This window comes from Cariama cristata, unplaced genomic scaffold (genome assembly GCF_000690535.1).
Source record: "Cariama cristata isolate BGI_N322 unplaced genomic scaffold, ASM69053v1 scaffold10010, whole genome shotgun sequence".
In the NCBI taxonomy this organism is placed as follows: domain Eukaryota; kingdom Metazoa; phylum Chordata; class Aves; order Cariamiformes; family Cariamidae; genus Cariama; species Cariama cristata.
The window spans coordinates 74,176-88,747 of NW_009595318.1; the positions used below are offsets into that span (position 1 = coordinate 74,176).

At 43.2% G+C, this 14,572-nt stretch overlaps 1 protein-coding gene across 1 annotated transcript in view; it reads left to right on the top strand.

The window, feature by feature from the left end:
* SNTB1 (syntrophin, beta 1 (dystrophin-associated protein A1, 59kDa, basic component 1)) overlaps positions 1–14,354 on the top strand; it is a gene marked incomplete at its 5' end in the record, with an annotated part of 54,889 nt that extends 40,535 nt beyond the window's left edge. The window contains 4 exons of the mRNA XM_009701645.1: positions 3,376–3,515; positions 10,363–10,559; positions 12,358–12,548; positions 13,929–14,354. Coding sequence (XP_009699947.1) covers positions 3,376–3,515; positions 10,363–10,559; positions 12,358–12,548; positions 13,929–14,021 — 621 coding nt within the window. The remainder of the gene's footprint in view (positions 1–3,375; positions 3,516–10,362; positions 10,560–12,357; positions 12,549–13,928) is intronic.
* Positions 14,355–14,572: the final 218 nt, after the last annotated feature.

Genomic DNA, 14,572 nt, shown 5'->3' on the forward strand with positions numbered 1-14,572 from the left:
TATGTTTGAGGAGTACTGATTTTTCTTTTCTTTAGTTCATCTAGACTTGATCCAACATTTTTGACCTTGAAAAAGGGTTGAGCTTGAGAAGTTTTTTAGAGTGGGTGGTGATTTTATTTGTCTGCAACACAGATCAATGCACTTTGAATTGTACATGTGGAAGTGGGAACTGGAGCGAATAAGCTGTAGTGGAAGTGCCAGAATTCTGCAAAATTCTGGCTAAGCAGCTGGTCCTAACCATCATCTAAAATAGGACTTTTAAGCTGAATCTCAAATGATACTTAAATTTACTCTTACTGAAGTATTTTATGTTATCTTTATGATATGTCAGATTTTAAAATCTTTAAAACTTGAATGAATCCTTCACTTAGCTGCCTGTAAGTAGCGTGGTTTTTGCTTTTGTTTTGTAATTTACTGTTATGCTTGGTATGACACTGGCTTGATCTGGATTAATCTCCCTTGCTGATTTGTTCTGAATGTGCCCTGTAGGCTAATGGTATATTTGCAGCCTCTCTTCTTCCTTTGTAAAATTTGCTATCACCATTTATGGGACAGCGTGTTCTCTTTGATGCCTTCCAGAAGTGCCAACAGCCTGTTGAACAGCTCGGCATCAGCTGTTAAAGCCTGATCCAAACCCCAACAAAACCGGGGAACAGTAATGCAATTCAAGGTTTTTAAGGAAAGGCAATATCTTTTATTAGAACAGCTGTTACAGCTGGAAAAAAAAACAGACAAGCTTTCAGGCGCACAAATCCTTCTTCAGGTCTGAAATAGCAGCAGTATTGCTTACACCAGCATTCCTTAGCAGTGAGACAGTTACGGTCCCAGCAAGGTTTAAAAAATGTGTTTAAAAGTGTGCGTATTGCATGGCCCTTCTTACCGGCGAGGGCTTCCTAGCAGGACGCAGGCAAACATTATTCTCCTCTCTCCCCTCCCCAGTATACATCCTACAAACAAGGGGTATATCCTACAAGGAGAGGTAGTATAAGGTCACTCATTGTCAAGAAAAATTCTTCAGTACCTTATGACCGAGCCACATCTTCTCCATCGTCACGCTGCTATTGGGAAGGACTGGGGCAAAGCTGTGGGCTTCGCTGTGCAGGTGGTAACCACAGGATCCACGCTGGAAATTCTGGCTCCTAATGTTTAAGGCTGTCCAGCAAAGAGTTGTGGGACCAGCTGACAAAATGAGTTTTGTTCCCTTTCTTCTGGTTGCTTTACAGGGAACAGTGTTTCCCCCAAAGTTCTGGAGTCGCAGTTGACTGACCAGCCACCTAATAGCAAAGCTTGTGATTGAAAATGCTACACAGGCAGGATGGTTCTGCAGAAAAGCTGTGAGCAGCTTCCCCTAGGCCTTGGGTTGCTTGTGGTCACAGAGTCGAAAAATAAGAAGTAACAGCCCAGTACACTGCCTGCTTACTCCTCCAGATTATGGATCTGAACATTCTGCTTTTTCATCCTATGAGAGTTTTTTTATCTTCCTTTTTCTTCTCTGGAAATCTTCAGCTGGTTAAAGAGCACAGGCAGGTGCTCAAAAATGAAATGTTAACATGAATTGTAACGTTTATTTCTATATTCCCATACTATGAACTGGGGTGTTACTTGTAGTTAATAACTGTGGTATTAAGAAGCTGAGGATGCTTTTTGGGCATGTGAATGTTTCCATGGTATATGGGCTGCAAGAACTCTGGATTTTGCATTCTTTCTGGAGGGTATTAATAGGTGTGTTGTTACGCAGCTTCTTTATTCATCCCTATTTGAAAACGAAAGGTTGCATTTCAAGAAACTGTCACCACAAGAAAATTGTAAATACATATTGATGCTTCTGAAGAAATTAAAAGGATGAACTATTTATGACTTAAGACAATTAACACACAGACATGAACAACCAATGAGCAAGTTATGCTGTAAACAGGAATAAGATTATTGGAAAAGCTTAATTCAGAAGGAAAAATACCTCTTAAAACTTAAGCAGGCCAAAAATCTTAGTTTAAGATCTGCTTTGGGCATTGGTGTTCTAATGCAAAGCTGTCTTACAACTGTCTTGAAAGTTCTTAAAAGTTTAAAAATTTGTGGGATCCAGTCTTCATATACAAGTGTTTCAAATGTGGTTCTCAATCTGAATCCATCACTTAAGGTGCATCATACTTACAGATCCGAATCACCGTTCCTGGCTGTGCCACTCCCTGCCTGGCCAACCCTTGATTGATCCCTTTTATGTTTCCCCACCCAGTGATGTGCCCAGCAACACACACCCATGGCAAGCACGCTGGCATCAACCATAAAACAGCACAGACAACTGCTTCTCTTTCCTGGAGAAGGTGTTAATGGAGGAGTCATGTAGACAACCAGATTCTCTGGTGAATCTCAGAATTTGTTTAGTTCCCTTTAGCACCCAGCTGAGATGTTTGGGTTTGAAAGCATGGCTGTGGTCTAACAGGGTTTCTTTTTCTTTACGTACACCAAAAGGAAAATGATGAATTTGTTTGTGAAAGAAAAAAGCTTCATTCTTACTTGAAACTAAGACCCTTTCATATTCCCATCTGTTTTAAGACACTTCTATGCTGCCATAAGTAAAAAGCAGGATCCATACTTGGTTTCCATAACGGTAATTGTGTAGCCACATGGACTACCACATGTCTAACCTGCAAAATATAATTCCACATCTGGGTTCTGCAGTCAGTAAAGAGCTCTGAGGCCCCAGTCTTTAGACATCTTCTACAGACAGGTTTGAAATGTGGATGCAGATCAATCACTGAGTCGATGCTTCAGATCAACCCCATGTTTAGGTTGGATCTCTTTATAAATCAGCACTTGTAAAACTGGAAGAACGGTATGAAGGAAGGAGAAGCAATGAAAATGTGAACTGCTAAGGAAAAAAGCATCTGATCCCAAACCACTATTTTTTACTAGCTAACACTCTTTAATTGTGATGGTGTTGCAGCTTTTTTCACTCATGAAAATAGAAACAGCAGGAGCAGTGTCCAGCTCTCAGGTTAATGTGCCAGCTACACATGAATGGCACACATTATAAATATACATTTAAGGTCCTTTCATGCATACCACAGCTAAATAACAAGCAACTCTGTTTCAGTGTTCTTCCACTACTGCATTCATAGAGTAGCCTGTAGTAAGGGAAGGCTGCAAGGAGGGCTGGAAGTGGCAGTGCTAATGAGAGCAGCAGATGTTACCACACTTTATTCCATTTCTACTGCAGCTGGTTATAAATTTGGGTGGGAGGTGTCAAAAAGCCAAAGAAGTAAAACTCTCTTTTGTTCGTTATCTCACCCAGGACTGGACATGTTCATATTGTCAGGCTTTGCACAATGGTAACTTTGTCTCTTGTTGTTTCACTGAGACTTTGCTCTTTTTCAGGTGCCAGGAGACAACGAGAAGCACTGGAAGCCAGTGTTAGTGGTCTTGACGGAGAAAGACCTCTTAATATATGAGAGCATGCCACGGATGAAGGAAGCTTGGTTCAGCCCCCTGCATACCTACCCCCTGCTAGCCACCAGGTACCTGTGCTTTTTTATTACAACTGCCTCAAGAGCAGTGGGAACAGCTGAGTCAGCCACGAACAGGTATAGCTGGTGCACAGCTATATATCACACTTGAAATGCTGTGGTTTGAGAAGCAGATTCTTCTTCAGTGGGCTGATGTGCTCAGCTTAACTCCTCTCTTCTCCTCTGTTTCAAGTTCTGGCCGAGGCTGATGGCCAGAAGCACACCAGAAGGATTTTATGGACATGGCTGTTTGGCCCAGATCCAGAGGCAGGAGTGCTGAAAAATCTGAGAACTCAATCTCCTGAGATTCCTATCTCAGTTTGCAGACCTAAGGGCTTGGCAGAAGCACTCAGATTTCCAGCTGCTCCTTCAGGCTGAAAAAAGGTGAAATTGTCGTCCTGAGTTGGACATGCCGGTGTGGCGGTTCTGTGCCACTGGTTTGGGGCTTTTGGAAGATTGCACATATGATGGAGACGCTTAATTTCAGCACAGCTTCTGTTTCTGCTCTAGTGAATGAACTCCTCTTTTTTATTTTATCTTAAAATGGTGAGCTTGGAAGACACATTCTTGAATCTAGGTTGGAAATAACCATGTGCATTATTATTTCAAAGGTATCCATCAACACTAATTCAGAGAGAGCTTTCCCATGGTTGTCTTTATGCAGTGGAAACTAACTGTGTTTCTTGATGTGAATCTTAATCACATTTCTCTGCCAGTATGGTCAAAGGGCTTGAGAAAGAGCTGCTGTTCCATTGTTTTGGCCTTGCTACAGGCTTCTATTATACCATTTTCAATGAGTTCTCATTCAGAAGGGCTGGCTGCACATGGCCAAAAGTAGTGGGTCTCTTACTGCACTCTCATTAGTTAATTTTTGTTCTCAGTCTCTTAGTTCTCTTCCCAAATGAACTGAGGCTTTGCTGCTAAATCATTTTATTAAAAAAAACAACAACTGGAACTCAGTGAATTACACTGATGGTTGTTTTGTCCCAGCCTACGTACCCATGATGGAGCTTTCAGACTTCCTGGGAAGCCAGCTTCCGACTCACCCTTTGTAACTGTAACAGGAGCTGAGAGCCCCAAGCTTTGCAGCTTGCAGCCTGCTGCGTGGTGGGGCAGTGAAGGTTGACAATTCCAGGTGACAATTCCCGATTAAAACTGGGTAAGGTGTTGGAGCCGGAGGCTGTGTCCAGGTGTGTCACTAAGCCTAAGAGTTTGTGAAACAAGAGCACCCCAGCAGAAGGTGCTGCATCTCCTCCCCACTGCTTTGGAGTGTCATTTGTACATGGACCCAAGTCCTCCTCCTTTAAGTGACTGGAGATCCTGCAGCGCATGTTGCCCCTTCCTGACCACACGTCATCACATGTAAAGACAGCCCTTCGGTTGGCATTACCAGCCTCCATCATCCATGATGACCGATTTACCGCATCAGACAATCTAAGTCCTCATCTTGGAGGGCTTGTTATTTAATTACTTTTTCTCAGGAGTTCAGATTTGATAGCACACCAGCTTGCCTTGAGTGGGGATAGTCATCTCCCTGTCCAATGGGATTCCTGTGTGAATGGAGGAGCATTGGCCTTCAGGCTGGAAAGGAATGAGAAGTTGCTCGGCACAGGTGTCAGGCTGTTGAATAGTCTTTATGAACTGGGAAAATGGTCTGTAAGAAAGACAGGATACAGTTCAGAAAGGACAAGTGCAAAGTTCAGTGCTGGGGAGTAATGAGCTGTGGTGGTTTGGGGTGGAAAATGAGCAAAGTAGTTGCTCTGCTAGGAAGCATCTGAGCAGTGTGGTGAAATTGCTTAAATCTACCATGTTACATTTTTGAGAGGGAAAATAAAGGCAATCATCTTGAGTTATAGCAGAAGTGTTGCATGTTGGGCAGATGTAGTAATCGTACCTAACTACAGAGCATGAGTAAAGCCTCAGGTGATACACCACCTTCATGTGAGGCATTGCACTTCCAGTTAACTGTGGAAGACCTAGAAGAAAGCAATGCAAATGTAAGACCTAGAAAACACTATCAGTAGGGGAATACTTAAGCAACCTTAATTGTTTAATCTAGAGAAGTCCATGGAAAACGTGTCAATAGTTTTCAAGTATGAAGATGAGACACAAGGAGGACAGGGGAGCACATTCTCCAGGTCCCTCCTGGATACAACAGGACATAGTTGACTGCATCTGTGACAGGGGAGGTTTGGGATAGGTCCTGGGAAAAACTTGGTGTGCGGGTGAGGTACTGGATTAGATTCTCCAGGAAAGGTGTACGATCCTCATCACTGGGGACTGTGAAGGACGGGTGACACTGTAACCCTCAGGAGTGTGTCGGCACAGTTAGCCCTGCCCTGGGAAGGGGGATGCGCCAGGTGACCTCCTGAGAACCATTCCAGCCCCATCTCTGTTATCTCTTACTAATAGCGCTGTGAATGTAACATTTACGTAAAAAGACAGGAGATACACAGAACCTGACATTCAGAATGGAGTCACGGTCTGATAAATACATATAGATAAGTGAATTCCCCAAGGTGAGCAGATTACATAAATTGTCAGATGCCTTAAATCATTACATCTACTGTTTTGGATGATTTTGATTAAAACCCTGCAGGATCCTGCTTTTATGATCTGTCATACTGACTACAGTTACAGAAAAAAAATACACAGGGTTTGCTGTTGGTATTGACTGCTGTGCTCATGCTCGGTCAGTGATTACCCTCCTTGTGATGGGTTTTTTAATCCCCTCTGTGCATTGATCAGTGCAATTTAGAACTTTTCACCTGGAAAGTTTGCAGACCACATGTTGTAATCTTGGCTGCTCCCATCTTTCAGATTTTTATGAGTCCTTGGGAAAACATTTTTGCTTAGCTAATGCATATTTGAAAAGCTGCTGAAACTGGAAAACTTCAGTGCCAGATACTGTACAGAGTCATGCTTAATCTACCCAAGACATAATGAGCAGAGAAAATTGGAAAGTGGTAGGAGGATTAAAATCTCCTTACAGTATTTTAACAGCAGAATTTCAACATGCCCTTTTTGTTTGTTGATAAGTTTTCCTTCAACCTATGGATGCTATGAAAACCTAAAAATATTTTCCAGTCAGTCTTTCCCAGCTTTGTGTGGAATATAAGTAATAGCTCAAATAAAACGGAGATCAGGAGATCTAAGTTGTTACTTTAAATCTCTGCACCGGGAGGCACAGCAGCTGGCTCATAGCCCTGGCTCCGAGGACCTTTTTGTCATAATCTCTGTTTCAGTGTTTCCCTATGCCTGAATAACAGTGCCTCCCTCTAGCATGGGCATGGAGCTTAAGTAATTACATATTAAATGTTTGCAATCAAATTCCGTTATCTATCATAGTCAGATACAAAACAAAAGAAAAAAAAAAGCAGCCCATGTTGGACTCTGATTAAAGATCAGGTAAGTAGCTTTTGTGTAAAGCTGAGGTCTGTAACCAGAAAGTATTAAAGCAGTTTGATAGTTAATGCCATGGGAAACTGGGGCAGGAGTTTGGGCACCGAATAGTCATCTGTGCAAGTGGGCAGAGGGGCAGGCGGAGAGCATGGGGATTCCTGAGCACCCCAGGGAAGGTGTGTGAAGTGCTGTGCAAGCTGTGCAAGTTCTCTGCTCATCTTCCCGGGGCAGTGAGGGTGGTTGTGGCTCCCTCTGTGCAGAGCTCGGATGAATTGAGAGTACGTGCAGAGGTTTCCAAAGGGTACAGCCATTCCAGAGCGGGCTTCAATTGCTAAATCGGGGTAAGGAGAGGTTTCAGCATAAGAAAGGTCAGATGATAGTGGCTTTCTACTGGGCAGAGCTGCATAAGGCACTTGTATCACAATCTCTTCTGAGGTAAATCTGTAATGAGCAGCTGAACACTTGCTTTGAATGTCAGTGCTGGTTTCACTGTCCGTTTTGAAGAGGCCATAGATTTTGCTGTTGCAGTAAATGGTTGAAACTCTTTTCATAGCATTAGGATGAGAAGCAGGTCCTGGTACATCTCATACAGCACCAGCACTTCATGTTGGACCGTACTCATCTTGCTATCACACGGTTACAAATAATAATGCTAAAAAGGTCCCCAAAACATAGAAAGACAAGGGAGAAACTAGAGAAGATTAGAAGTGTCTCCTTGGCTCCCTGGAGCATACCAAGAGCTGCATTTTACAGCTGCTGCCTGTTACCTACATGCTGTGCAAACCAACTTGGTGGTGACCAACCTTCTCCTGCCCTCTTGCGGCTCTGGCTGCTCTGGGGAGGAGCCCTGGGGCTCCTGCCTGCTCCCAGTCTCAGAAACCTCCATGGAGCCAAGGAACCTGCGGGGACTGTGGGTGAATATCACCAGAGCCAGCCCTGGGGTACCTGCTCAGCTCTGGGGTGCAGCGTGCACCACGCACACAACCTCCGCTGCGGTCAGAGTGACGGGAGGCGGGGGCAAGAGGAAGCCTTCTGTGAAGTTTCTAAGACTCTTTTTTGCCTTTTAAGGTATTATTTTTGTGGTCTTTAGGATAAAATATCTTTTATGTAAATGAATCAGCTCACGTGAATGCAATTTTATTAACGTTTGGGAGTCATTTGACCTGTACCCAAATACATCAGTACTGACAGCTGGTACATAAATACTATCAAATGTTCCCCTGCATATTTGTCTAGCTCATGCTTAACTGCGTGATTTTGCAAAGCACGATCTGGAGTTGTATGATAGAAAAGGATTTTTCAATAGTAAGACTGAATTTTTAATAATGAGGGGATAATGCAAATGAGAAGGCAGGCAAGAAACAATGTTCATGTTGGATGTGGCCACATACTTTAATTTGTAAAGTACGTCTTCATTCTATCCATATGCTGAAAAACTTACAAAGCCAGTGCTATGGATAAAGCATGAAGATGTAGGGGAGTAGGGGATGGATTTGAAGGAAATAAAACACTGGAACCATCTGTCTGTCACACATTCGGTCTCACAAGTATTAGAAAACAATTTTTAGCACAGCTGATGAGCACTGCATAAAGGAGAAGGGATGACCCAGGAAGAAGCTGGAATAGTTTTATTTTTAATGACAGACTTGATGTGATTTTTCCAGGCTGCTTTCCCCCAGTAGCAGAAGGCAGCATGAGAGCGGTGGCCGTGCCTGTGCCAGGGTGACTGGCCAGGGACAGGCAGCAGCAGAAGTCATCGGAGATTTCAGTTCCCAGACTCCTGCCTTAATTATCAAGATGCAGCTTGCCCTCAGAGTTTGCATGTCCTCACCCCAAATGAAAGTGAATTAAAGTTTTTGGGCTGGTTGTTTGCCACTGACTCCCCGACGGCAAAATCTTCCCAGGGTGCAGTTAGGAGGCCTTGAGTATCACGGCTGAGTGAGGCATTAACGCAGCCGTTCTAGAGGCAAAAAAGCATTTGGGGAGGGTCGTGGTGCCTCTCTGGAAGAGGCTCTCCTGCCCAGACACAGGGCAAGGCAGCTCTGACCGGGATACTCTGCATCTCACCTCCCGGGACCTCCCGGGACCATGAAATCAAGGCAGATCTCCAAAATCCAAAGAAAGTTAGCACAAACCTGAGCATGAACAAATCTTGCAAACCTTCTAGTGGGGTATGAAAGAGGGACGCATCTTTCAGCACAATATGTATCCCAAATGTCAGCACGGACTGCCAGGGAATTGAGGAAAATTTGAGATGCCATATGGTTAGTGTTTCAATAACTGAAAAGCTAAAGTTATGCTTTTTCTTTCCTTTCTGCTTTTTTGTCCTATTAAAACATCTTTCTTTGATGGCATGCTTCTACAGTGTCAGCTAACAGGCAACTATTCTTCCAGATGCAAAACAATAATTTGAGAGTGAATTAGCATTCAATAGATGATTAGCATAATCTAATGTTTTATCCTTCGGTACAAGTATTCTACTACGTTGCTATATACTTACTTTATAGTCTCATATGAAGTATATTGTTTGCCTATAGAAAAGGAAAGAGGAGACACAAGACAGAAATAAGCTTTCCAGAGGAATTTAATTTTGTGACTCCCTCTGAGGGTTAGTTTCTGGATTTCAAAGAGTGATGAGCTCCTCTTGATTACTCTTTTCAGCTGAATCAGTGTCATGTTTCTGAGTGAGTTCTGTATTCACTGTCCACACTTCTGCAGGGAAAAAAAAAACACAAAAGGGTATTCTTAAAGAAGAATTAAATATTATGCAGTGTTGATTTTCTCACTCAAAAATATTCCCTGCGATTAGTGCTTGTCCAGATGAACAAACCTTTCGTGGTCAGAGGAGATGAGCTGTTGATGCCAGGCAAAAAAAAATGTTAATTACAGCAAAATGTGAGAGAATTTCACATTACAAGTAGCTGCAACATTTTGCATTTTACAAGTTTCTTATAGGAAAAGTATGCACAAGACAGTACTTTGGCATCTGCGTATTTTACGGAACTCCTTGCTTTATCTGACAGCACTTATCCCTAAGTTTGTCTGCAGATCTTTAAGCTTTATGTCAAATGCCACTTGACAGTGAAAGTTGAATTCAGCTGCGTCACCTGAGTGAGCACTTTTATCTGTGGACCAAACCTCATCACCACAGACCAGTGATTTCTCTCGGTTCCTCATCCAAAGGGGTGTTTCATACAATTCATGAGGAAATTTTGGGATGTCCTTGTCATCACCTGCATATCCGGCTGCTTCTGTAGGCGCTGCCTTGGACCTTCACTCTTCTGAGTGTCACTAGGAGTCAGTTTAGGCTCAAATACAGAGGAGATGCAAGTTCTTGTGCTCCCAACCACGTGCGTTTAGGAACGTACAGAGCAGAGCTGCTCTCAGGTGGAGATTTTGGTGCAGTGTGCTGTGTCAGCATTATAATTCCCTGATGTGTTTTCAAATCCAATTACAGGTTGGTCCATTCTGGTCCAGGAAAAGGCTCACCGCAGTCCGGGGTAGATTTGTCTTTTGCAACCCGTACCGGTACAAGGCAAGGGATTGAAACCCATCTGTTCAGGACGGAGACTAGCCGAGACCTCTCACTGTGGACGAGGAGCGTGGTGCAGGGCTGCCACAATTCTGCAGAGCTCATCACGGAAATCACCACATGTGAGTAACACCTGCGGCACCGTGTCCACACCTCCTCCTGACACTCGTGGGTAGTTCAAGCTCCTTCTGTTAGAGGTAATTCATTTTAAAAAAATGTGCATATTTAGGGTTCTATGTGTTTAAAATACTGTCCCCTTGGTTTATGAGCCAGTGCCAGCTGGCATGGTACCTGTGGCCAGGGACAGAGTCACTGTCATTCTGACTTTTGGTCTTGTTTTTGGCATGTTGTTTCAGACACAAGTCTGTAGTCAGCTATATAGGGCTCTGTGTCACAGAGGAGTGATCATCAGAGTTTTGTCCAAAAACCCACAGAAAAGAGCATTTTTCTGAGATTCGGGAGACTCCTAAGAGCCTGGTGGGAGTTTCTCCTGCAGAGGGAGGAGGCAGAGGAGGACTGGTGTGAATTAGTCATTTATTCACCCAGCTCCGCACACTTGAGAAGAGTGAAAAAATACAAACCAGTCCAATAGCCACATTTAGGTGGCTAGTCATTTCCCTCCTTGAACATCAGGGTGTCACTTCTCAGCACTTCTGTACATGCAAAATCAACTGGAATAAAAGTTGGTTATCTGCATCAGCTGCAGATGCTCTGGAGTGATGCCCCATTTGGCCAGGTAGCTGCTAGCCTGGGGTGGCTCTGGGGCTTAGAGTCTGTGCCTTTCTCTCAAGGGCCCCCAGGATTTGGGAGTCTTCCCTGGCTAGCCATACAGTTGGCAGGGCTGTTAAAAGTTGAACATCACCTCCACTCATTGCCTAAAAATGAGAGCTAGAGCCAAAGCACAAATCCGCTCTACGACAAAGAGCAGCTCTGATTTCATGAAGCCGTCAGGTACAGCCAAGTGCTGCTGAGCATGGGGATGCCTGCCCATTTGCTGCCAGGCCCTGTGCCTCACAGGGAGCTCAGGCTGCTTTGCGAGGGCCTCTGATGTGGAAACCAACCGGAGTGTTCAGTGGGAACCATCTCGAGGGCACATCCATCTCCTCCGTACAGTGACATGGATGCCTTTCTTTCCAAAAGCAGGAGTAGGGCATCAGCCCCTTCTTTTATTGCAGTGCTTTTATCCCAGTGCCAAGGACCCTTCTTGGCAGAATTGTTCACAGCAAGTGGTGGAAAAGAGAATTTGGGATGTGAACATCTAATCTTTTTCATTTTTTAATTTGGATCATGGTCTATGCTTCTGAGCTGAGGGGAAGATGCAGACTTTCTGCTGCAGTAGCTATGATATACAATTATCTGGGCCCTTTTTCAATTACCACAACACTAATGAGGACCCAGGAGTGTCTTCATCTTTGTCAAAATACTTTAGGGAACCCTTTACAGCTTCTAATTTTCTCGTGTGTTGTGCGCCACTTTTATTGATTTTGGCTATGTCTGTCAGACATAAGAAGAAGAGTAGCTGTGACTTTGTCAAGGTTTGGAAGGAAGGAATGCCAGCACAAGCCTTCTTAAACTTCAGTAGATGATTTTTGTTTCTGCATATAGATGTACACTGCAACATGAAGAATGCAGCGAATAACTGAAAGCACTGACATCAGTACTGCTACTGCTGAGCGCTATTTTAGTCTGTGTGTTTACACCATAACTAGCAAACCTTGCCTGGACCTTGCACAACAGAAAGATTTCTGTTGTTTTTCCAAATCTGCAGGTTTACAGTTAGAGCATGATTAGCCCAGTGTTAGGAAAGGTTAGTTTCCGCAAGATAGTGTTCAGATCAAATGTAAAATGCAGACATCCACAGCCAAATAGAAATTTTTGCTTTTAAGAATGTTACAGACTGAATTTTGTTTCCTTCTCTAGCTTGCACATATAAAAGCCAGGAGTGCCGTTTGACCATCCATTACGAACATGGATTCTCTCTTACAACTGAACCACAAGATGGTGCCTTCTCTAAGACAATTGCACAATATCCCTATGAAAAACTGAAAATGTCCTCAGATGATGGGATAAGGATGCTTTATTTAGACTTTGGAGGAAAGGACGGAGAAGTTGTAAGTACTGCATTTAGCAAAGGGATACAAGTTACCGTCTCTTTGGTGGTCCTTCAGGCTGTGGGGTGGAGAAGTGCTAACAGAAGTTGGACTAAATGATTGTTGTAGGTCCCTTCCAACTGAAAGATTCTATTCTGTTCTGTTCTGTTCTATTGTAATAACAGCTGGCCAGTACCAGGTTCTAGTACTAGTATTTAGATGCCGTGCTTTCTAGTACAGCATGATGATCTGGCTTTAGGAGATAAACTAAAAAGAGAAATAAAGTGGTAAAACCATGCAAAGAGGGATGAAAAATTTCTTACATTTAAGAACAAATTGTATCTCTAAATAGCTAGATGTTAGAATTTTTGTATGTATCCATTTCACTTTTTAAATGATTGCGGGTCGAAGAACTTAAGAATGAGATAGTATTAATTCCCATGTACACATAGAGACTTTATGTTATGACAACAAGCTATGTTTTAGGCATTTTTGATCATCTAGTTGCTGAAAAAAATTGCAGACTACAGATGTAGTGCAAACTGTCTGCTTAGGCCTCTAAGTTAGCTGTCACAATGCTTAAAAATAACGTGCTTATTCTGACGAGCAGTTTAGGCACCATAAATTATGCATGTAAACATGGTCTTTCCTGCCAGATTTCTTCAGCAGTTCCTGAGCACAGTGGGTGCTTAATTCTTCACATCATCTTTGATAGCATGTACTCTGCGAACTGCTTATTGTCGGGCTTTCAGAGGGGCATTTGTTACTAGCTCTCAATCAAGTTGATACATGACTGGTAGAAAGGCCAGTCTGGTTTGTTTTGATGTGAACCTACTGTTGAACCTGCTGTCCATACTGACAGGTCTGTCGTATTTAGCAAGCATGTGGTGAGATCATCTGAACCATGACTATGGGAAAAAAACGTCTCAGTTCAGTCTCACTGCCGGCTGTGTGAACAGAGGAGCAACCACACAGCATCAGCTGAAGCTGCAGTATCTTGGCTTCAGCTGTGACCAACAGCAGATGCACTTCGTGTTGGACATCGCACTCCCACCACCATCCCTGGGCAGAAACAGAGTTTGAAAAGACAGAGGGGATGAACCTCTTGGAAAACCGCTTGCAGCATCTGACTCGGTTTTCTGCTGCTTACCCAAGTGGATGCAAGCCCAGAGGCACCAGCATCTCATCTGCTCTCAAGATGCTTATTACTTACTTTTAGTAACCTAAATATTTGCAGCTATATGCAAAGAAAAGACAATATGTTGTAATAAAGGGTTGTTATTAATAGAAGCCTGTTCGAAATACCAGGCAGCAGTTAATCAAGTACTCTGTAAATGATGGCATATTTGAGCTGTAATCTAATCTAATCATTCTCAACTTGATTTCTTTCTGTACTTTCAGCAACTGGACCTTCATTCCTGTCCAAAACCAATTGTGTTCATCATTCATTCCTTCCTGTCAGCAAAGATTACACGACTTGGCCTGGTGGCGTAAGTGGGATACATCTGTTTCTTCAAAGACAGACGGAGTGACCATGCTAATCTGAAGGACAGTCAACAGCAGCAACCCGCACCAGCTAGCAGCATACACCAGCTTGGGGTTCAGTACTGGGCCTTGGTCATTTCTGGTCTTCCAAGGCCCAGGTTTCATTTTGATCAGTTAAAGAGGTGGCATGACAAGGAAAACAGTGGATTTAATTGTAAATAATGGGATTTTAAAATCCTGTATAAGACAGTAAAAGCGCGTAGTATCATACATGTAAGTGTTTCAGAATCATAAATTGTGCCTATTTCAACATACTTGTTTATATGGAATAAGTAAAGGGCTAAGCAGACAAGAGCAGGTGTTGGTTGTAACACAAGCTCAAGGTTGGTTGAGTAGAAGTTCTCCAAACAAGATTGTCCCACCACCCAGAAGTAAAATATTTTTTCTGTGCTACCCTGTGCACCACTTACAGAAGATTTTTCTTTTGGAGCACTGTCAGAAGCTGTTGCTTGAATACCCAGCAGAGCATGGGAATACGCACCTTTGAGTCAGATGCTCTA